Source organism: Anomaloglossus baeobatrachus, chromosome 2 (assembly GCF_048569485.1).
Source record: "Anomaloglossus baeobatrachus isolate aAnoBae1 chromosome 2, aAnoBae1.hap1, whole genome shotgun sequence".
NCBI lineage: Eukaryota > Metazoa > Chordata > Amphibia > Anura > Aromobatidae > Anomaloglossus > Anomaloglossus baeobatrachus.
In genome coordinates this window covers 219,028,295-219,051,941 of record NC_134354.1, presented here as the reverse complement: position 1 = coordinate 219,051,941, position 23,647 = coordinate 219,028,295, and the positions used below count along the sequence as shown (strand labels likewise).

The window sequence follows — 23,647 nt, the reverse complement described above, 5'->3', positions numbered from 1 at the left end:
CATTTTCCTAGTTGACCACTAGATGGCGCAGTATTAAACAATATTGTCATGCTGATAGAACGAAGTGACTCCGCAGCAATAACTCGTCTGTAAGTGAAGCCTCGTCCTCGGTATAAACCCCAGGAATAAAGCGTCATAGCAGATAAACTGGAACTTGCCAGGACATGACATGGCCGCACTAATACATGACGTAGTTGTAGCCATGTAAATGACATCTTGCCACCAATCAGAACGCTTGATTGGAACTTCCGGCGAGTGGAGGCGGAAGTTGCTGAGACTGTCGGTCGCCGGGCAGGTTTGGCAGGTAATGGTGGTGATCGGCTGGAGAGGGGCAGTGCTCGGTGTGGCCGGTGTCCCCCCAGTCATTGTGCAGTGCTGCTGGGACAGCGCCCCCTGCTGCCTACAGCTCAGAGCACTGCGGCTGCAGAGAACCTGGCTGTACTTGCTTAAAAGGGGTTTCCCACTGCTAGAGACATTTTGTTTTTAACTTAGTCGCATGTATATGAGGCTACTTGAATTTGGGTTCATTGAACATGTTTTCACATTTCACCTGCTCTTGCCTCTGCATTGCACTGTGTATTGCTGGCTGCAGAATGGGGGAACTGAGAAGCCATCAGTGAGCTCATTGTGACAGTCCACAGGGAGAGTTTATCAGTCTCCTCCTGAGCTCCTCTCTGCTGATTTATCACCTCAGAACACATCAAAGTTACATTTTGTAGAAAAGCAGAGACTGTAAAAGCCAAAGTGCAAAATGTGTCACAAAACGGATGTTTAACCCCAAATGCCTGGAATTACGTAACGTGTGTATATCCCCAAATCGGGAGAAGCCACAGGAATGTCTATGGGGTAGATGGGTTATACAGGGGAAGCGCTGTATATATGTACACTATGGATGGCAGTGATGGTGCCCGGGGTTGTGCAGGTGCTGGCTGAACCCCCTGGTGATGGCAGCAGGCGGGCACTGATCTGATGCTGTATATATGTACACTATGGATGGCAGTGATGGTGCCCGGGGTTGTGCAGGTGCTGGCTGAACCCCCTGGTGATGGCAGAAGACAGGCACTGATCTGACGCTGTATATATATATATATATACACTATGGATGGCAGTGATGGTGCCCGGGGTTGTGCACGTGCTGGCTGAGCCCCCTGGTGATGGCAGCAGGCGGGCACTGATCTGACGCTGTATACAGTGCCTACAAGTAGTATTCAACCCCCTGCAGATTTAGCAGGTTTACACATTCGGCATTAACTTGGCATTGTGACATTTGGACTGTAGATCAGCCTGGAAGTGTGAAATGCACTGCAGCAAAAAAGAATGTTATTTCTTTTTTTATTTTTTTTTTAAATTGTGAAAAGTTTATTCAGAGGGTCATTAATTATTCAACCCCTCAAACCACAAGAATTCTGTTTGGTTCCCCTAAAGTATTAAGAAGTATTTCAGGCACAAAGAACAATGAGCTTCACATGTTTGGATTAATTATCTCTTTTTCCAGCCTTTTCTGACTAATTAAGACCCTCCCCAAACTTGTGAACAGCACTCATACTTGGTCAACATGGGAAAGACAAAGGAGCATTCCAAGGCCATCAGAGACCAGATCGTGGAGGGTCACAAGGCTGGCAAGGGGTACAAAACCCTTTCCAAGGAGTTGGGCCTACCTGTCTCCACTGTTGGGAGCATCATCCGGAAGTGGAAGGCTTATGGAACTACTGTTAGCCTTCCACGGCCTGGACAGCCATTGAAGGTTTCCACCCGCGCCGAGGCCAGGCTTGTCCGAAGAGTCAAGGCTAACCCAAGGACAACATGGAAGGAGTTCCGGGAAGATCTCATGGCAGTGGGGACATTGGTTTCAGTCAATACCATAAGTAACGTACTCCACCGCAATAGTCTCCGTTCCAGACGAGCCCGTAAGGTACCTTTTACTTTCAAAGCATCATGTCAAGGCTCGTCTACAGTTTGCTCATGATCACTTGGAGGACTCTGAGACAAACTGGTTCAAGGTTCTCTGGTCTGATGAGACCAAGATCGAGATCTTTGGTGCCAACCACACACGTGACGTTTGGAGACTGGATGGCACTGCATACGACCCCAAGAATATCATCCCTACAGTCAAGCATGGTGGTGGCAGCATCATGCTGTGGGGCTGTTTCTCAGCCAAGGGGCCTGGCCATCTGGTCCGCATCCATGGGAAGATGGATAGCACGGCCTACCTGGAGATTTTGGCCAAGAACCTGCGCTCCTCCATCAAGGATCTTAAGATGGGTCGTCATTTCATCTTCCAACAAGACAACGACCCAAAGCACACAGCCAAGAAAACCAAAGCCTGGTTCAAGAGGGAAAAAATCAAGGTGTTGCAGTGGCCTAGGCAGTCTCCTGACCTTAACCCAATTGAAAACTTGTGGAAGGAGCTCAAGATTAAAGTCCACATGAGACACCCAAAGAACCTAGATAACTTGGAGAAGATCTGCATGGAGGAGTGGGCCAAGATAACTCCAGAGACCTGTGCCGGCCTGATCAGGTCTTATAAAAAACGATTATTAGCTGTAATTGCAAACCAGGGTTATTCCACAAAATATTAAAGGGAACCGGTCATCAGAAATTTCGCCCAAAAGCTAAAAGATTCCCCCTCTGCAGCTCCTGGGCTGCATTCTAGGAAGGTCCCTGTTATTATTGTGCCCCATGTGAGACCAAAATAAAGCCTTTATAAAGTGCTACCTTTTTGTATGCAGCTTCTGTAAATGTGACACGGGGGCGGGCTTTCTGGCGTCCGTTATTCTGCCCCCTGGTCCTGTATGCCGCCCCCATCGCTCCTTTCCATATCTCATGCACCGCCCACTGCTCCAGCCATCCCCGCGCATGCCCAGTGCCAGTCTCACAGAACTGAGCAGTGTGACCGCTGGTGACGTGTGCGCAGGCAAGTGATTATGGGCGGGACTGTGACTGTTATCAGCAAGTACCCGCCCATAATCTCGTGAGCGCGCAAACCTCTCCAGCGGTCACACTGAGCTCAGTGTAGATGCTAGACTGTATGGGCTGCTTCCAGGGATGACGTCCCTTTGTCACGTGATAGTATTTTGAACACGCCCCTATCACGTGATAAAGGGACGTCATCCCTGGAAGCAGCCCATACAGTCTAGCATCTACACTGAGCTCAGTGTGACCGCTGGAGAGATTTGCGCGCTCACGAGATTATGGGCGGGTACTTGCTGATAACAGTCACAGTCCCGCCCATAATCACTTGCCTGCGCACACGTCACCAGCGGTCACACTGCTCAGTTCTGTGAGACTGGCACTGGGCATGCGCGGGGATGGCTGGAGCAGTGGGCGGTGCATGAGATATGGAAAGGAGCGATGGGGGCGGCATACAGGACCAGGGGGCAGAATAACGGACGCCAGAAAGCCCGCCCCCGTGTCACATTTACAGAAGCTGCATACAAAAAGGTAGCACTTTATAAAGGCTTTATTTTGGTCTCACATGGGGCACAATAATAACAGGGACCTTCCTAGAATGCAGCCCAGGAGCTGCAGAGGGGGAATCTTTTAGCTTTTGGGCGAAATTTCTGATGACAGGTTCCCTTTAAACCTAGGGGTTGAATAATAATTGACCCACACTTTTATGTTGAAAATTTATTAAAATTTAACTGAGCAACATAACTTGTTGGTTTGTATGATTTATGCATCTGTTAATAAATCCTGCTCTTGTTTGAAGTTTGCAGCCTCTAACTTATTTGCATCTTATCAAACCTGCTAAATCTGCAGGGGGTTGAAGACTACTTGTAGGCACTGTATATGTACACTATGGATGGCATTGATGGTGCCCGGGGTTGTGCAGATCCTGGCTGTGTTCTCTGGTGATGGCAGCAGACAGGCACTGATCTGACGCTGTATATACAGTGCCTTGCGAAAGTATTCGGCCCCCTTGAATTTTTCAACCTTTTCCCACATTTCAGGCTTCAAACATTAAGATAAAAATGTAAATGTTATGGTGAAGAATCAACAACAAGTGGGGCACAATTGTGAAGGTAAACGATATGTATTGCTTATTTAAGGTTTTTGTAAAAAATAAAAAACTGAAAATTGGGGCGTGCAATAATATTCGGCCCCTTTACTTTCAGTGCAGCAAACTCACTCCAGAAGTTCATTGAGGATCTCTGAATGATCCAATGTTGTCCTAAATGACTGATGATGATAAATATAAGCCACATGTGTGTAATCTAGTCTCCATATAAATGCACCTGCTCTGTGATATTCTCAGTGTTCTGTTTAAAGAACAGAGAGCATCATGACGACCAAGGAACCCAACAGGCAGGTCCGTGATACTGTTGTGGAGACGTTTAAAGCAGGTTGCAAAAAGATTTCCAAAACAACATCCCAAGCAGCACTGTGCAAGCGATCATATTGAAATGGAAGGAGTATCATACCACTGCAAATCTACCAAGACCCGGCCGTCCATCCAAACTTTCATCTCAATCAAGGCGAAAACTGATCAGAGATGCAGCCAAGAGGCCCATGATCACTCTGGATGAACTGCAGAGATCTACAGCTGAGGTGGGAGAGTCTGTCCATAGGACAATAATCAGTCGTACACTGCACAAATTTGGCCTTTATGGAAGAATGGGAAGGAGAAAGACATTTCTCAATGATATCCATAAAAAGTGTTGTTTAAAGGTTGCCACAAACCACCTGGGAGAGACACCAAACATGTGGAAGAAAGTGCTCTGGTCAGGTGAAACCAAAATCAAACTTTTTGGGCACAATGCCAAACAATATGTTTGGCGTAAAAGCAACACAGCTCATCACTCTGAACACACCATCCCCACTGTCAAACATGGAGGTGGCAGCATTATGGTTTGGGCCTGCTTTTCTTCAGCAGGGACAGGGGAAGATGGTTAAAATTGATGGGAAGATGGATGGAGCCAAATACAGGACAATTCTTTGAAGAAAACCTATTGGAGTCTGCAAAAGACCTGAGACTGGGATGGAGATTTGTCTTCAACAAGACAATGATCCCAAACATAACGCAAAATCTACAATGGAATGGTTCACAAATAAACATATATCCAGGTGTTAGAATGGCCAAGCCAAAGTCCAGACCTGAATCCAATCAAGAATCTGGAAAGAGCTGAAAACTGCTGTTCACAAATGCTCTCCACCCAACCTCACTCAGCTCCAGCTGTTTACAAAGGAAGAATGGGCAAGAATTTCAGTCTCTCGATGTGCAAAACTGATAGAGACATACCCCAAGCGACTTGCAGCTGTAATCGCAGCAAAAAGTGGCGCTACAAAGTATTAAAGGGGTTATCCGGCTTCTTTGACATTTTTTTTTTTTATTTCCCTATTGGGCTACATTGGGGCAGGTAAGTAGATAGAGACCACTTACCTGCCCTGCTGTCAGCCCCTCTCCCCCGGCTCAGAGCGGTCATGTGACCGCTCCTGCCGCGATTTTGCTGCTTCCGGTCATTTCATGTCTACATGGGCAGGGCCATGTTGACATGCAAATGTGGAACAGCTTGTCACCTCCCTGCTGGGTGTCTACAGTGTGATGAGCCCCGCCCCCCTTCCCTGCACCCTCCCACACATTTCCCCGCACCTTCAGTAACCTCCCCCTGCACTGCTGTGGGGTCCGTGACCTGGGGGCGGGGCCTGGCGGCAGCTGCCGTGGTGTCAGCTCCAGCACCGGGCCCCTGCCCAGGATCACACATTCAAATGTACCGGCATCACAGATCACTGATGCCGGTACATTTGAAAGTGCTGATGAGAAGCAGCGCAGCGCAGCTTCTCATCACTGTCCCTCCCGCTGTCTGTGCTCTGTTCATCACAGTGGTGACGTCACTACTGTGCTGAAGAGCGCACAGACAGCGCGCGAACGTGCAGGAGCGGCGGGGACCGAGGACAGGTGAGTATGTATTCCACATGTGTTCCTGATGGGGATGGGGGGGGTTGCAGAGCCATATGTGTGCGTGTGCTGAGCCATATGTGTGCGTGTGAGGTGCAGAGCCATATGTGTGCGTGTGAGGTGCAGAGCCATATGTGTGCGTGTGCAGAGCCATGTGTGCGTGTACGGTGCAGAGCCTTGTGTGTGCGTGTGCAGAGCCGTGTGTGCGTGTGCAGAGCCGTGTGTGTGCGTGCAGAGCCATGTGTGTGCGTGTGACGTGCAGAGCCATATGTGTGCGTGTGCAGAGCAATGTGTGTGCGTGTACGGTGCAGAGCCATGTGTGTGCGTGTGCAGAGCCATGTGTGTGCGTGTACGGTGCAGAGCCATGTGTGTGCGTGTGCAGAGCCATGTGTGTGCAGAGCCATGTGTGTGCGTGTGCGGTGCAGAGCCATATGTGTGCGTGTGCAGAGCAATATGTGTGCGTGTGCAGAGCCATGTGTGTGCGTGTGCAGAGCCATATGTGTGCGTGTGCAGAGCCATGTGTGTGCATGTACGGTGCAGAGCCTTGTGTGTGCGTGTGCAGAGCCATGTGTGTGTGTGTGCAGAGCCATGTGTGTGCGTGTGAGGTGCAGAGCCATATGTGTGCGTGTGAGGTGCAGAGCCATATGTGTGCGTGTGCAGAGCAATGTGTGTGCGTGTACGGTGCAGAGCCATGTGTGTGCGTGTGCAGAGCCATGTGTGTGCGTGTACGGTGCAGAGCCATGTGTGTGCGTGTGCAGAGCCATGTGTGTGCAGAGCCATGTGTGTGCGTGTGCGGTGCAGAGCCATATGTGTGCGTGTGCAGAGCAATATGTGTGCGTGTGCAGAGCCATGTGTGTGCGTGTGCAGAGCCATATGTGTGCGTGTGCAGAGCCATGTGTGTGCGTGTACGGTGCAGAGCCTTGTGTGTGCGTGTGCAGAGCCATGTGTGTGTGTGTGCAGAGCCATGTGTGTGCGTGTGAGGTGCAGAGCCATATGTGTGCGTGTGAGGTGCAGAGCCATATGTGTGCGTGTGCAGAGCAATGTGTGTGCGTGTATGGTGCAGAGCCATGTGTGTGCGTGTACGGTGCAGAGCCATATGTGTGCGTGTGCAGAGCAATGTGTGTGCGTGTACTGTGCAGAGCCATGCGTGTGCGTGTGCGGTACAGAGCCATATGTGTGCGTGTGCGGTACAGAGCCATATGTGTGCGTGTGCGGTACAGAGCCATATGTGTGCGGTGCAGAGCCCGATGTGGGGCTGTTATTTGCAATGCTGTAGTGACACCAGGTCAGGTGCTGGGGAAGAATACTGACAGGGACTGTGTGTGCAGGGGGCGGGCAGGGGGCGAGGCTGGACACTGGGGTGGGGCTGGACACTGAGGCCGGGCGGTGACAGCTCTGACTGAGGTTCAGCACAGGAAGTGGTCATTTTGCTGGATCTGAATGTAAACAAAGAGCTGCAGAGAATAAAGGGTGAATTCAAGAGGAACAAAATTAGAAAACAAAAAATAACAATGTAGGTGTGATTTATATGACAATACAGCACAGATAAACTCAAACATTTTTGTTAAGCTAATGTCGGACAACTCCTTTAACTTAACGGGGATGAATAATATTGCATGCCTCACTTTTCAGTTTATTATTTTTTGTTTATTATTTTTTACAAAAGTTTAAAATAAGCAATAAATATCGTTTAACTTCACAATTGTGTCCCACTTGTTGATTCTTCACCATAACATTAAAATTTTTATCTTCATCTTTGAAGCCTGAAATGTTGGAAAAGGTTGAAAAATTCAAGGGGGCCCAATACTTTCACAAGGCACTGTATGTGCACTATGGATGGCAGTGATAGTGCCCGGGGTTGTGCAGGTGCTGGCTGTGTTTTCTGGTGATGGCAGATCACATACTTTTCTGCCTAACGTGCATGGTATTAATAAGACTGCACGTGACTGTCCACAATGGGGGATGAAGCAGCCGCTCCTTTCCATCTGGTGACAGAATAGTTTATTTTCGCTGTCCATTACAGTTCCATTCAATCTCGGTGTCTGCGAGACGTCTCCGGCTGTGATTACATGATGTGTATTTTCCAAAATCATGGCAAAGCCACATAATTTCTGTCTTAGGCTACTTTCACACATCCGGTTGTAGCAGTGCGGCACAATACGGCGCTCCTGCTGAAAAAACAAAACCGTTTTTTTTTTGCCGCCGGTTTCGTTTTTTCCAGCATTGACTTGCATTGGCGCCGCATGGGCTTGCGTTCCGTCCGGTTTATGCCACATGCGGCAGATTTAGCCGATGCGGCGGCAGGATGGAACGTTCCCTGGTACGTTTTTTGCTCCGGCAAAAAAACGCATCGCGATGCTTCCGGCCACTGCGGCGCATTTTTCAATGCATGCCTATGGACGCCGAATGCGGCGCGATGCGGCAAAAAACGCATCCGGCCGCCGCATGCGGTTTCTTCCACTGCGCATGCTTAGTAGCGTGCCGCAACCGGAGAAAACCAGACGGGCCGCATGTAAAAACTTATGCAAAGGATGCGGTGTTTTCGCCGCATCCGTTGCATAGGTTTCACAGCCGGATTGAGCCGCAGTGCTCAAACCGGATGTGTGAAAGTAGCCTTAGGCTACTTTCACACTTGCGTTGGACGGCTTCCGTAGCATTGCGTTGTGTTACGGATGCAACGGATGCGTTGCATATAGTGGCACAACGGATGCTACAAATCGTACAAAACAACGGAAAGCTTTTTTTGTTCGTTACAGTTTTACCGGCAGCAGACTATTGTGAACGATCAGCTGATCGCTCTCAATAGCCGGCGGCCGGTCGCTCAGCTGAGCGCTGTCACTTGCCGGCGGCCGGGCATGCCGGCGGGCGGGCGCTGAACGTTCAGCCACCGCGAGACAAAATAAAGTTTGATTTAAAAAAAAAACATGCGCAGTGAAATCCGGATGATTCCGCTGCTCAAAACAACGTTACATGCTGCGTTCCTCCCGCTGGGCGGAAGCAACGGAGCGTCGCCCAGCGGAAGCAACGCAGGTCCTTTTGGCACAATCCGTCATCCATACAAGTCTATGGGAAACAGCGGAATCCGTTAACGTGCGTTTATAGTAAGGATCCAGCGACTTGCAGTTTAACTTTTTTCAAAAACGCTACTTGTAGCGTTTTTGAGCTGTGTCCAAATACTGCAAATTGCTGGATCCTGACTAAACAGCACGCAAACGCATGTGAACGCTGGCATGCTGATAGACAGGATCCTGCTTGCTCTACTGAGCATGCACAGAAACCAGCCTGGTGTGATCAGTGCCTCTCTCCCCCCTCCCTCTCTCCCCCCTCCCTCTCTCCCCCCTCCCTCTCTCCCCCCTCCCTCTCTCCCCCCTCCCTCTCTCACCCCTCCCTCTCTCACCCCTCCCTCTCTCACCCCTCCCTCTCTCACCCCTCCCTCTCTCACCCCTCCCTCTCTCACCCCTCCCTCTCTCACCCCTCCCTCCCTCTCTCCCCCCTCCTGAGAGCGGAGGGATGCTCTCGTAACCAAGGTAAATATCGGGTAACCGCGGGCTTAGTTACCCGATGTATATCTTGGTTACGTGTGCAGGGAGCTGGCTCCTAGCAGCTGCAGACGCTCGTAACCAATGTAAATATCGGGTATCCAAGCAAGTTACCCGATGTTTACCTTCGTTACGAGCCTCCGCAGCTGTCAGATGTCGGCTCCCAGTCTTTCACGTTCAGTTCCCCTCACTCCCGATCACATGACTCCAATGCCCGCCCATAAACTTAAAGTGACAGGATCCTGCAAAATAACACATGCGTTTGCATGCGTTTTTCTTTGCAAAAACAGGATCCGCTTTTGCAGCAAAAAACGTTCATGACGCATGCTAAAAAAACGTAGTGTGAAAGCAGCCTAAATGGATCTGCATCATTTACAGCATGTGAACAGGGCCTTACAGGTATTTTCCATGAAACAAAGCTATCAGCTATTCGCAGGCACAGATATCTGAGATCAGATCTCTGGGACCCCACAGATCCGCAGAACTGAGCCCCTTTATCCCCATTTGAATAGAGCATCAGTTCTCATGCTCATTCGCTGCTGTAATCGTTCCCTACCGAGCTCTGCGTGTGTGGTTTTTTTGACAGGGAATGAATTGGGTGGTGTTCGAGCATCTGCACTGCTGTGCCATCCTAACCGGGATAAGTGGGCTTGTTATGCTGATCTGGAGGGTCTCTGCTGTCGAACCCCACAGATCTGTATTATTACCTATCTTGATATGTGACACACATTGAGAAGGGGGTTAAATGTAATTTTTTTCATAAACACTCAGGATCCCCGACCATGTACTTCTTCTTTACATCCCTAGGATGCAGCAGCGTGTCTGCACTTTGGCTTGTATTACTAGCGATGAGCGAGCACTGCCATGCTTAGGTGCTCGGTACTTGTAACTAGTGCTGAGCGAGCACTGCCATGCTTAGGTGCTCGGTACTTGTAACTAATGATGAGCGAGCACTGCCATTCTTAGGTGCTTGGTACTTGTAACTAGTGATGAGCGAGCACTGCCATGCTTAGCTTAGCTACTCAGTAAGCGTAACGAGCAGTCGGATGCTTGGACAGGCTCAACTCATTTACAGAGTATAATAGAAGTCAATGGGGGACTCGAGTATTTTTCCAGAAGATCTTCCAGTTCCCCATAGACTTCCATTATACTTGGTACTTGAGTCTGGCCCGTCTGACGTATGAATACCAAGGACCCAAGCATGTTAGTGCTCGCTCATCTTTAGTTATTACATATGCTGTCACTCTACACCCAGCTTTTTGAGAAAACAAGTTCTCACTATAATAAATCACTGAAAAATTTGACATATTGCTGATGTCTAAGCTGCATCACAACATTTCCGAGTAATGTGACCGTGGGTGTAAACTCGGATCGGTGGCAAATTCACCGCGGTAATTACATTCCGAAGAGTGTATTTGGTAGTATCGTTGGCATTGTTGGGTGGATGCTCATTGTGTAGGAGAAATGTACAGCACTATTGTCTTACCACGTCAAAGTGACAGGGCGGATATGCCCTTACGTAGCGCTCACTAATATACAAGTTAGGCACACTGAATACAGTTTTATGGTAAAACAATAATGTAACAATTTATTGAGATTGCATCAGGATAATGTTCAATTATGGAATGGCAGAAACAATATTACCCTGTTCTATTCAATTAATGTAAATCATACAATCAGTGTAAATCATAGAATATAGAAAAATAAACATCAATACATTACCAGGTATTGTAGCATCACTTCTCCACCGGAGGGACATCAGTCAACGAGAAGGAACAATACTTTGGTCTTAACATCACAGAAGAAATGCGTCCACTATACCTTCTGGAACGTCCCTAACTCGTTGAGCAAAATCCCTCCCTTTTTATATACACCGCTCCCACATACTCCTCTCCATCGCAGCTGCGCAGTATGTTTTAGTCAAATCATCAGTATCTTGCAGTTGCGCAGTACATTGTTGTTCTCAGTGAAAAACAATGAAAACATTGCCCAATGTGTTGTTTCTCTCAGCATAAAACTTCAAGGTTATCATAATTATTTTACTCCAATGTTGCCTAATTGTTACTTTTTCACTAATTACAGCACAATACAGGTTGCTTGCCACTGATTATGGCATAACAACTTCAAGGTTTTCCAGTATGTTGCTCTTTGCAAAGCTGAATCTTATGATCACCATATAATGCTCTAAGGTTTTAGCACATGGACAATCATGACTTCCATAATCACCTATTCTGTAGACTGGATACCTATCTTAGCCCAGTCACTCACTCATACTTGCCTCATTTGTAGCACAACTGTACACTGTATTGTCAGTTTACCCATCTATGAAGCCCAGCCACAGGAGTTAGGGGTGATGGGTTAGAAGATGCAGCCCCCTAGTATGGAATCACAAGTGCCAGCCATGAAAGTAGCAGGACCAGCTCCTGAGCCCGCTCTATACATGTACAGCCGATGTTGGGAAGGGGTTAGCTCGGGAACAGCTGCAACTATTGGGTCTGCACAGGAGCTGTATACACTACATGTGTCCACAGACTACAAACAAGCACATTGGGCACAATTCATGATTTGTGATTTATTGACGTAACTTTTCTTTTTTTACGTCTTGAGGTGTTTACTGACTTTTTGTGTCAAAATGGTGCACACAGTCCATGAATTTGATGCAAAATCAAAAAATGCTCTTTATTTTTGTCTTTAACCTTTTTTTTTTATTTTGTGATGATTCAGCATCAAAGTCCATGTTCTTTAAAATTCGCAAAAATGCACCAGAATTTAAACTCTTCTAGAAACTGTACTCCAGGCAGAGACTGGAATCAGAAGCGGCACAAAAAGTGTGACTTGGTCAGACGCATGTTTGACTTAGTGTACAACGTCTGGATATGTAAAGTTGGCAAGGGGAAAGAAGTAAAGAAAGCAAACTTAAAAAGTGGCACAAAATGTGTGAAGAAAAAGGCGTAAACACTTAAGGCCACTAAACAGGAGCAAATGACTGCAGAAAAGGTGGGAAAACAGCAATGATGGATGTGGGCCTCTGTGAAGTCTCATTCTGCAGTCGTGTTACGTTCACAATCATTATATCGTCTGTATTTATTATCTGTTGCCATGGAGATGCATAGGTTTGCAAAGGAGCTGCGTATGCCAACTAGCAGCATACCTTTGTATTGGGACTTTTGTTTTATGCTGCTTTATAAAGGCTTTGGAGCATGTGGGTTTGTTCACATGCTGCAGATTTTGTGCAAAAAATTTCTGAATGAAATCTGCAACTTTTGGAAGAAAAACGCACGTTTTGTTTTTTTTTTTTTTTTTGCTGCATTTTTTTCCATGCATTTTTTTTAGTGACGTCAATGGCTGTAAGGGCCTAAAAACAAGGGGAATACGCCCCAACAATTGAAATGTTGCAGATTTTTCTGCAAGGATAAAAAAAGAATGTGTGCACAGCATTTAAGAAATCTCAGACTTTGCTGGCTTCAGGATAGGCATGCAGATTTTCGTGCCGATTTCTCAAAAAATGCACCATGTGCACAGGGCCTTACAATATTTACCAAGGGTCACTTATTAATAAAAGATGAAAATTCATAATTACTGGAAAAGAAACACCACGTGGGGTGACGGGGCTGATCGACCAGTGTAAGTCAGTGGGATCTGTGATGGACAGAAGCCAGTGTGAGGGCTGCGTTATTTGATGTCTGTAGAATTCTCCATATTCTGGATTTTAGCGCCAATGGCTGTAACAATCCCTGTGTCTGCTGAGGAAAGTCATTGTGCAGCCTTCGGGGAATATTTTGTCTTATTAATCTATCTTACTTGTAGATAAGTCTCCTTGTAAAGTGAACATGCCCTTAAATCCCAAGCTTTAATGCCCAAACGCTCCATCACAGGCCGGTCCATTGTGCGCTGTGACTTCAGATCCTGGCAGAGACCACCGGAGGAGCGGCCTGCACTGCAACATCTCAGGATTAAAGCAGTCAGAATATTATATCCTCAATACACAGCCATTAATGTCTAAACTTCTGAGAACAAAAGTACATCCCTAAGTGAAAATGGCCAAATTGTGCCCACAGTGTGAATATTTTGTGTGGCCACCATTATTTTCAAGCACTGCCTTAACTCTCTTGGGCAGGAAGTTCACTAAGGCTAGTTTCACACTTGCGTTGGACGGCTTCCGTAGCATTGCGTTGTGTAACGGATGCGTTGCATATAGTGGCACAACGCAATGCTACGGATCGTACAAAATAACGGAAAGCGTTATTTTTTTTTTTTTTCTTTCTTCTTTACAGTACCGGCAGCCGACTATTGTGAACGATCAGCTGATCGCTCTTAATAGCCGGCGGCCGAGCGCTCTCACGTGCCGAGAGCTGAGTGCCCTGACATGCCGGCGGCCGAGCGCTCAGCCGAGTGCCCTGACATGCCGGCGGCCGAGCGCTCAGCCGAGTGCCCTGACATGCCGGCGGCCGAGCGCTCAGCCGAGTGCCCTGACATGCCGGCGGCCGAGCGCTCAGCCGAGCGTTCTGCCACCGAGAAATAAAATAAAGTTTGTGATTAAAAAAAAAACAAAAAACGAGCATGCGCAGTGAAAAATAAAGGTTTCCGCTGCTCAAAAAAACGTTACATGCAGCGTTCCATCCGCCCGGCGCAGCGTCAAAATAACGACGCTGCGTCGTCCAGCGGATGCAACGCTGACACTTGCGTTACAGTGCGTCGTCCATAAAAGTCTATGGAGAATAGCGCAGTGCGTTAACGGACTGCGCTATTCTCCATAGTGACGGACTGCGCTGAACGCAAGTGTGAAAGTAGCCTAAAGCTTCACAGGAGCCACTGGACTCCTCTTCTGTCCTCGATGATGATATCACAGATCTGGCAGATGATAGAGACCTTGTGCTCCTCCACCTTCCATTTGAGCATGCTCCACAGATTCTCAAGAGGATTTAGGGCTGAAGACCTGCTTGGCCAGTCCAGCACCTTTACCCTCAGTTTCTTTAGTAAGGCAGTGATAGTCTTGGAGGTTAGTTTATCGTCATTATAGTTTAGAAGGGAGGGGATCATGCTCTGCTTCAGTAAGTCACAGAACAAGTTGGTATTCAAGGTTCCCTCAATGCACTGTGGCTCCCCACAGCCGTCAGCACTCATGCAGCCCCAAACCATGACACTTCCACCACCATGCTTGTCTGTAGTTAAAACACCTTTGTCTTCGTTCTCCTCACCTGGTTACCACAACACACGCTTGACACCATCTGAGCAGTGTGCAGCATATTTTCTGAGCACAAGGCTGACGCCATCCCACCCTTTGAACCTCAGCAGCAATGCTGGCAGCACTCATACATCTTTTTTTGAAAAGACAATCTTTGGATATTACACTGAGCAAGTTTACTCAACGTCTTTGGTCGACCATGGAATATGTCTTGTAAAACCACTGTATGGTCTTGGCCACCGTGCTGCAGCTCAGTTTCAGGGTGTTAGCAATCTTCACATAGTGTAGACCTTCTTTATGTACGGCAACAGTTTTTGGTTTGTTTTTTTTCCAGATCCTCAGAGCATTTTTTGCCATGATGTGTCATGTTGAACTTCCAGTGACCAGTATGAGAGAGTGTGTGAGCAATAACACTAAATTTAACACCCCTCCTCCCCATTCACACCTGAGACCTTATAACACTAATGAGTCACATGACACTGGGGAGGAAAAATGGCTAATTGGACACAATTTGGCCACTTTCACTTACGGGTGTACTCACTTTTGTTGCCAGCTGTTTTGACATTAATGGCTGTTTTGAGTTATTTAGAGGGAGCAACACATTTACACTAGTATACAGGCTGCATACTGACTACGGCTGAAGTGACATTAGCATACGGCATCCGATGTGAGATGCTAATGACCCTCAACTCCTGCTCTGCTGCGAGCGTGAGCCGTGCGTCATTATATTGTGATCTGATCTTGCGATCGGATCACAGCTGCGGAGGAGATGGCGAGATTTATCTATTAATCGATTTATTTTTTTAGTTTTTTTCAGTCTGATTATGGCTGAGGAAAAAGATCTCAGCGGTAGCATTGTCTTACATGGGGCCAAGTGCAATACAAGATTTCTCACATTGCACTCGTGCGAGCCATATGCCAGTGTGACTGTAGACTACTTTACATTGTATCAAAATGTCAGATCTTCAGTGATGTTTCAAGAAAAGATATAATAAAATATTTACACAAATGTGAGAGGTGTACTTACTTTCATGATATACTGTATGTATGTTCGTGTGTATGTATATAGATGGATAGATCTATACACACAAATAAATACACACAAAAAGGACATTGTAGTTTTAGAGGAAGATTTACGGTATCCCCAACCATAAATTAACAGGCCCATATACAGTGTGTCCACCCATATCCTGTCCACCGCCATTATCTTGAGAACGGCAGCTATAGGCATAGAAGTGGTGTCTAGGTATAGTAAAGTAGCCATGCGCTATGCAATGAAACCACCTATAGCGCCACCTGGTGGAAAACAGAGTTAGCATATTTATCTAAAAAACGGAACGAAATAGAGAAAGTGAATTACAAAGTTGTAGGGCATCATCAATTCAATACGAATCGACACCTTGCATACAGATATATTCAGGAAAAGAAACTGAATACAATAGCAAATATCAATTGACATATTTTTAAGACCCCACTACAGTCAGAAAAATGTAGGTGAGGTAGATATAGATGCGTTTATTTATATATACTGTGTGTGTGTGTGTGTGTGTGTGTATATAATATAATTTTACAGAGCAAGATATATTTAACATATTTTTTGATTGCAGCCATGACGTGTACCATTGACAAGATCCTACAGGACGCCAAGACCCTGTTAGAGAGACTTAAGGATCATGACAACGCTGCAGAATCGCTAATTGAACAGTCCAGCTCACTGCATAAACATGTGGAAGCCATGAAGGAGGTTGGAACGACTCTGCCAGACAAGGTAGCTTTGCTTCAGAAGAATACTCCAACTGTTAGCATTTGTCTGAAGGGACATTATTGGGGGTCTCACTGTTGGGACTGACACAATTCACTAGTGTGGGGGACCCCGGTCACTCTCGCTGCCCACCAGTGCATTGGGTGCAAAGTAATTTTTGACTTAATTTGTGTTAATTATTTCCCTACTTTTTTTCAGTACCAAGAAGATTTGGCAGAAATAAAGGACACGTCAAAATACAAACCACATGTGCTATTATGTCAGGAAAACACCCAGATTAGAGACCTACAGCAAGAAAATAAAGGTGATTATGAGCTGTAACCTAGATATGGTTGGGACTGTACACCTAAAGACATCACAGAAAGAAGCAGCCATATTTATTAACACTGTTGTAGGTCAGGGTGCAGCAGACCGCCATGATAAAGAACATGAGATACTCACTGATAATACATGCATAGCAAACAAAATAATCAGTAATATAGCATTACAATATAGTTATACGCATATAGTGCGGACTGATGAACTATAAGGACAAGTCGCACACGCTAACATTGCAAAGGAAAAAGAAACAACAAAGTCCGTACTAAGCTATATTAAATATATTAAAAACATCTGTGTATTAGGGATCAAATAATTGGGGAATCAAATGGGATAAACATACAAAAAAAGAGGGAACACACATTCTATATAGTGTGTGTATATATACAGTAGCAATACATACAGTCATGGCTGAAAGTGTTGTCACCCTTGAAATTGTTCCAGAAAAGTATAGCAATTACATATGATTTGTTATATATGTGTTTATTTCCTTTGTGTATACTGGAACTATACAAATACACCAAGAAAAAAAGGCAAATTGGACATAATTTCACAGAACAACCCAAACAGGGGTCAGACAAAATTGTTGGCACCCTCCACTTAATATTTGGTTGTGCACGCTTTGGAATAAATAACTGCAATAAATTGCTTCCTTTAGGCCCTGTGCGCACACTGCGTTTTTTGCCGCAGATTTGCCGTGGTTTTGCTAAATGAATTGCTGCAGAAAATGTTCATAACCTTTCTGCAGTCCTTCCCCAGCAAAATCTATGGAAAAAATAAATGCTGTGTGCACACTGGGTTTTTTTCACCTACAGGTTTTGCTGCAGAATTTCTGCAGCAAAAAGAATGAGCATGTCACTTCTTTTCTGCAGGTACCTGCGATTTATGCCATAAAAAAAATGGCAAAGAATGGTAAAAAAACGCAAGGACCAACCCGCGGGCAAATAGTGGCAAAAAGGCGGGTGTGGTTGTACCACGGTTTTTGCCGCAGGTGTGGTTTCTGCCAGAGGGTACAGATTTTTCTTAAAAAATGGCCATTTTCTAGTGTGCACATAGCCTAAAGAAACTAACAAGTTTCTTAAACCTCTCAGCTGGAATTTTGGACCACTTGTTTTGGAAACTGCAAGGTCTCATATTTGAAGGCGCCTTATCTCGACAGCAATTTTAAGGTCTCTCCACAGGAGATCAGTGAGATTTAGATCTGGACTCGTTGTGTCCACTTCAGAACTCTCCAGTGCTTTTTTTCCATCCATTTCTGGGGACTTCTTGATATGTTTTGGGTCATTGTTCTGCTGTAAGACCCATGACCTAGGAGGCAAACCCAGCTTTCTAATACTGGCCACTTAATTGCAGTTCAAAATCCTTTCATAATCTTCAGATTTCTTGATGTTTTGCATGCAGTCAAGGCACCCAGTGCTATACAGCAAAACAACCCTAAAAAATCTTTGAACCTCCACCATACTTGATTGTAGTTACTGTGTTCTTTTCTTTGTAGGCCTCATTCCATTTTCAATAAACAGTAGAATGATGTGCTTTACCAAAATTACCTTATTCTCATCTGCCCACAATATGCTTTGGCAGAAGTATTTTGGCAAACTACAGTCTAGCTTTTTCTATGCCTGTGTCAGCAGTGGGGTCGTTCTGGGTCTCCTGCTGCAGTGTTTCATTTCATTCAAATGTCGACTGATAGTTCGCACTGACACTGATGCACCTGGAGCCTGCAGAACGACTTGAATTTCTTTGGAACTTGATTGGGGCTGGTTATCCACTATCCGTGATTATCCTGCATTGCTACAATGCCATGATCTCAAAACATCTTGTTTCACACTATGGACAAAGGAACATCAAGATTTCTGGAGATGGACTTGCAATCTTGAGATTGTTGATATTTTTCAACAATTGTCTTTCCTCACAGTTCTCTTCTCTTTCTGTTCTCCATGCAAAGTGTGGCACATAGACTTACAATGCAAAGGTTGAGTCAACGTCTCCCCTTTTTATCTGGTTTCCGGGGTGATTTTGGGACTGCCCACACCTGTTTCTTGCCACAGGTGAGTTTGAACGAGCAGCACATGCTTGACACACAGTTGTTTACCCACCTGTTTGGAAAGGTACTAAAAATTTTGTCCGGCCCATTTTTGTGAGAAATTTTATCCAATTTTGCCTCTTCTTCTTCTTTTTTTTTTTTTTTTTTTCTCTGTTATGTTTATTTTCATCAGGTGTATTAGAAAAATACAAAATGTGACAAAATTTGTAATTCAATAATTATCTGAGAGAAATACTTCATTTTCTGGAACAATTACAGGGGTGCCAGTGACTTGTGGCCATGACTGTATGAACTTAATAGGGAGCAGCATTCGAAACAATATAGTGAAAGATGGCACTATCGTACCACCAAGTAAGGAATCATGGAGTCCCAAAACATATAGCTTTTCTCTCACTTGAGATTAATACTTATATCGGGAGTTAGAAAATCATGAAATACTCAAGCATGTGAGTATTAATCACAATTGCAAGAAAAGCTTTCAGACTCACGTTACCATAGAAAATCACCACATGCTCCAGGGGGAATGGCATCCACCGGTGTATGTCTATGGTAACGTGATTGATGCTCGCATGCTTGTGCATTTCAGGGGTTTCTAACTGTTGATATAGGTTCTCCTCACTTGAGATTAATACTTATGTCTTTGGACTCCATGGTTCCTTGCTTGGTGGTGCTATAGTAGGTGGTACTATGGTATAATAGGTATATGGTATAATAGGTGGTACTATGATACTATGATGATACTATAGTGCCATCTTTGACTATATGGTGTCCCATGCTGCTCCCTATACTTAAGTTCATATGTGTTGATATATACACTATATGGAATGTGGTTTTCCTCCTTTTTTGTATGTACCCCCCTCTATTTTTTTTTTTCTTCTCAATTATTTGGTCCATAATAAACAGATGTTTTTAATATAGCTCAGTACAGACTTTGGTCTTTTCTTTTTTTCCATTTGCTCCATGATAAAAGGCACAGGCAGCCTGCATGTAAAATACTGATGACCAACCAAGCATGCTTATTATACATGGTGACGTGTGCGTACGTGCGCACGCAATATATATATACACGTGGTCAAAATTGTTGGTATCCCTCATTTAATGAAAGAAAAACCCACGATGGTCACAGAAATAAGACAATAATAATAAATAAAAAAATCTATGCAAATGAACAAATGAAAGTCAGACATTGCTTTTCTGCTTCCACAGAATTTAAATAAAATAAAATAAAACTCATGAAATAGGCCTGGCCAGAAATGATATTACTCTTATCTTAAGGGGGACCTGTCACCAGAATTTTCGCTATTAAACTACAAGAATCCCCTTCTGCAGCTCATGGGCTGAAATCTATAAAGGTTCATCTTGCTACTGGCCCCCCTTTCAGACCTAAATAACAACTTTATAAAATATTACCTTTTGCTATGGTAATGAGGTTTGCTGACCCCGTGGGCGGGCTGTATTTCATCAGTTATTCCCCCTCCTGCTGCTGTTCACCGTCCCGCAGTGTTCATTCACATAGATGAGGCCGCCGCAGTGCTCCGGAGGTCTCGCGCATGCGCAGTGGCAATATCGCGGGACTGAGCACTGTTTTCAAAACGCGAGCGCCGGTGATGTTGTTGCGCAGGCACGAGATTATGGGCGGTGCTGTGAATGTCATCACCAGCGTCATCCAAGTACCCGTCCATAGTCTTGTGCCCGAGCTTTTACCTCTGCCTCTACCGTTATGCGTTTGCGCTGGCCATTGCTTATTTTTATCATCCCTGTTTACCTTTTTTTGAAAACAGTGCTCAGTCCCGCGATAGTGCCATTGTGCATGCGCGAGACCTCCGGAGCACTGCGGAAGATGAGGGCGGCGGCCTCATCTATGTAAATGAACACCGGGGGATGGCGAACAGTGGCAGGAGGGGGGATAACAGACGAAATACAGCTCGCCCCCGGAGCCAACAAACATCATTACCATAGTAAAAGGTAATATTTTATAAAGTTGTTATTTAGGTCTTAAAGGGGAGCCAGTAGCAAGATGAACCTTTATAGAATGCAGCCCAGGAGCTGCAGAAGGGGATTCTTTTATTTTAATAGCGAACATTCTGGTAACAGGTTCCCTATAATATTTGATTGCACAACCTTTTGAGGCAATCACTGCAAACACACGATTCCTGTAGCTGTTAATGAGACTTCTGCACCTCTCGACAGGTAATTTGGCCACTCCTCAAGAGCAAACTGCTCCAGTTGTCTCGTGTTTGAAGGTTACCTTTTCCAGGCAGCATGTTTCAGCTCTTTCCAAAGATCCTCAATAGGAGTTAGGTCAGGGCTCATAGAAGGCCACTTCAGAATAGTCTGTTTTCCTCGTAGCCATTATTGGGTGTTTTAGCTGTGTGTTTTGGGTCATTATCGTGTTGCAAGACCCATGACCTGCGACTAAGACCAAGCTTTCTGACACTAGGTAGCACATTTCTTTTTAGAATCCCTTGATAGTCTTGAGATTTCATTGTACTCTGCACAGATTCAAGACACCCTGTGCCAGATGCAGCAAAGCAGCCCCAGAACATAACTGAGCCTCCTCCATGTTTCACAGTAGGGACAGTGTTCTTTTCTTGATGTGCTTCATTTTTGAGTCTGTGAACATAGAGCTGATGTGCCTTGCAACAAAGTTCCATTTTTGTCTCATTTGTCTATAGGACTTTCTCCCAGGAGCTTTGTGGCTTGTCAACATTTAGTTTTTCAAATTCCAGTCTGGCTTTTTTATGATTTTTTTTTTTTCAACAATGCTGTTCTTCCTTAGTCGTATCCTATGAAGCCCACTTTGGCTCAAATAGCGCCGGATGGTGCGATCTGGCACTGATGTTCCTTGAGCGTGAAGTTCCCCTTTAATCTCTTTAGAAGTTTTTCTGGGCTCTTTTGTTACCATTCATATTATCCGTCTCTTTGATTTGTCATCAATTTTCTTCCTTTGGCCATGTCCAGGGAGGCTGGCTACAGTTCCATGGATCTTAAATTTCTGAATAATATGTGTAACCATAGTCACAGGAACATAAAGCTGCTTGGAGATGGTCTTATAACCTTTACCATTCTTGTCTATAATTTTCTTTCTAATCTCCTGAGACAACTCTTTCCTTCGCTTCCTCTGGTCCATGTTAAGTGTGGTACATATCATGTCACCAAACAGCACAGTGAGTATCTATAGCCCTATATACAAACCCACTGACTAATTACAAGATTGTAGATATATGTGATGCTAATTAGTGGACACACCTTAATTTAACATGCCCCTTGATCACATTATTTTCAGGGGTACCATCATTTCTGCCCAGGCCTGTTTCATGAGTTTTATTATTTTTTTTTAAATTCTGTGGAAGCATGGTTGAAAAGCAATGTCTGACTTTCATTTTTTCATTTTCATAGATTCTTTATTATTACTTTTGTCAGATTCAAGTTATTTCTGTGACCATTGTGGGTTTTTATTTCATTAAACGAGGGGAACCAACAATTTTGACCACGTGTGTATACACAGTGCCTTGAAAAAGTATTCAAACTTAAATGTTTTTAGTGGGATTTTGTGATATACCAATACTAATTAATAAGTATTTGTAAAATGTATAGGAAATGGTACATGGTTTTCTAAATATTTAAAAAAAATTATAAATCTGAAAATTGTGACTCGTATTTCTAGTTTGTCTCCTGAATGACCAATTGCTTCCAGATGTTACCTAACTAGTAAATTCAGTCAACCTGTATGTAATTTATTTTTAGAATAACTCATGTTCTCAAGCAAAACTTTGAGACCTGGAGTAATAAATATAGCCTTCCATCTGACCTTAGACAACAAGAATGATTGTGTTAGCATTTACTTTTAGAAAATCTGTTTTCCCGTGGAATAGGTGATATGTTAGTGAAGTGTTGCTCCAATATTTTGGATCTTGACCACAAACTCTGGAATGGGGTCTTCCATTCTCAATGATATATTTGGCCACTAGAAAGCTTGGGGGGGGTGATGTGTAAAGGGTCTGTGGGACATATTCACATCACCCGCGATATGTTACATCCTATAGTTAATGTAGTTTCTATCTTTCTCAGAGCTCTGGTTGTCGTTGGAAGAACATCAGTATGCCCTAGAACTGATAATGAGCAAATACAGGAGGCAAATGCTCCAGGTAATGGCAAATAAGAAGCCTGTCCCGACAGAGCCGGTGCTGGGAGCTCATGAAACCTACGCCTCTGTAAGTTGTACATCTGTGACACTCATGTTGTATTAGAACTTAAACTGCAAAATGCTATAAAGGGCTGTTGGAGCCAGATAAAAACTTTATAGATGTGATTAAAATGATTATTACTTGTACTGTAGCTCACCCTTGTTCTTTGTGTTGGAATACAGAAAGGGATCTTCTCCCTCCTCGTGGCACCTGATTAGTGGCGCTCTTGAAGGGGCTGTGACTGTCAGGCCCAATGCAGAAACTTAAGCAGTACTCTTGTCTATCAGGGCTGATGTACAGCATATTAGTCTGTTTTATCAGTCACCTTTCTAACACTTTATTTTGTATTTTAAACCTTCCTTTTTTATAACGATGCTTTTTTTATTTTTCTATTTGCACAGCTTATATACAGGCTAATTGTTTTTGGGAAGAGCTGCAGTATTTGCTGGTACTTCCTTGAGGTCTATTGGGCTCATTAAATGGAATCTGTCACCAGGTTCTTGTCACCTAATCTGTGAGCAGCATTAACGTAGGGGCAGAGATCCTGATTCCAGCGGTGTGTCACTTACTGGGCTGATAAGTGTAGTTTTGATAAAATCACTGTTTAATCAGCAGTAGATTTATCATTCGAGGACTAGTTGGTGTGCTGCAGGTAGTCCACCATATTCATGAGCTCTGTAACTGCTAAATCTGCAGCAGAGAAAACAGTAATTTTA

At 44.8% G+C, this 23,647-nt stretch overlaps 1 protein-coding gene across 1 annotated transcript in view; it reads left to right on the top strand.

Annotated features, from left to right (window-relative positions):
* Nucleotides 1-247: 247 nt before the first annotated feature.
* Nucleotides 248-23,647, top strand: part of SIKE1 (suppressor of IKBKE 1) — a 29,902-nt gene continuing 6,502 nt past the window's right edge. Inside the window, exons 1-4 of the mRNA XM_075333636.1 lie at nucleotides 248-304; nucleotides 16,228-16,388; nucleotides 16,581-16,686; nucleotides 22,816-22,958. Of these exons, the coding sequence (XP_075189751.1) occupies nucleotides 16,230-16,388; nucleotides 16,581-16,686; nucleotides 22,816-22,958 (408 nt within the window). The 5' untranslated portion in view covers nucleotides 248-304; nucleotides 16,228-16,229. The remainder of the gene's footprint in view (nucleotides 305-16,227; nucleotides 16,389-16,580; nucleotides 16,687-22,815; nucleotides 22,959-23,647) is intronic.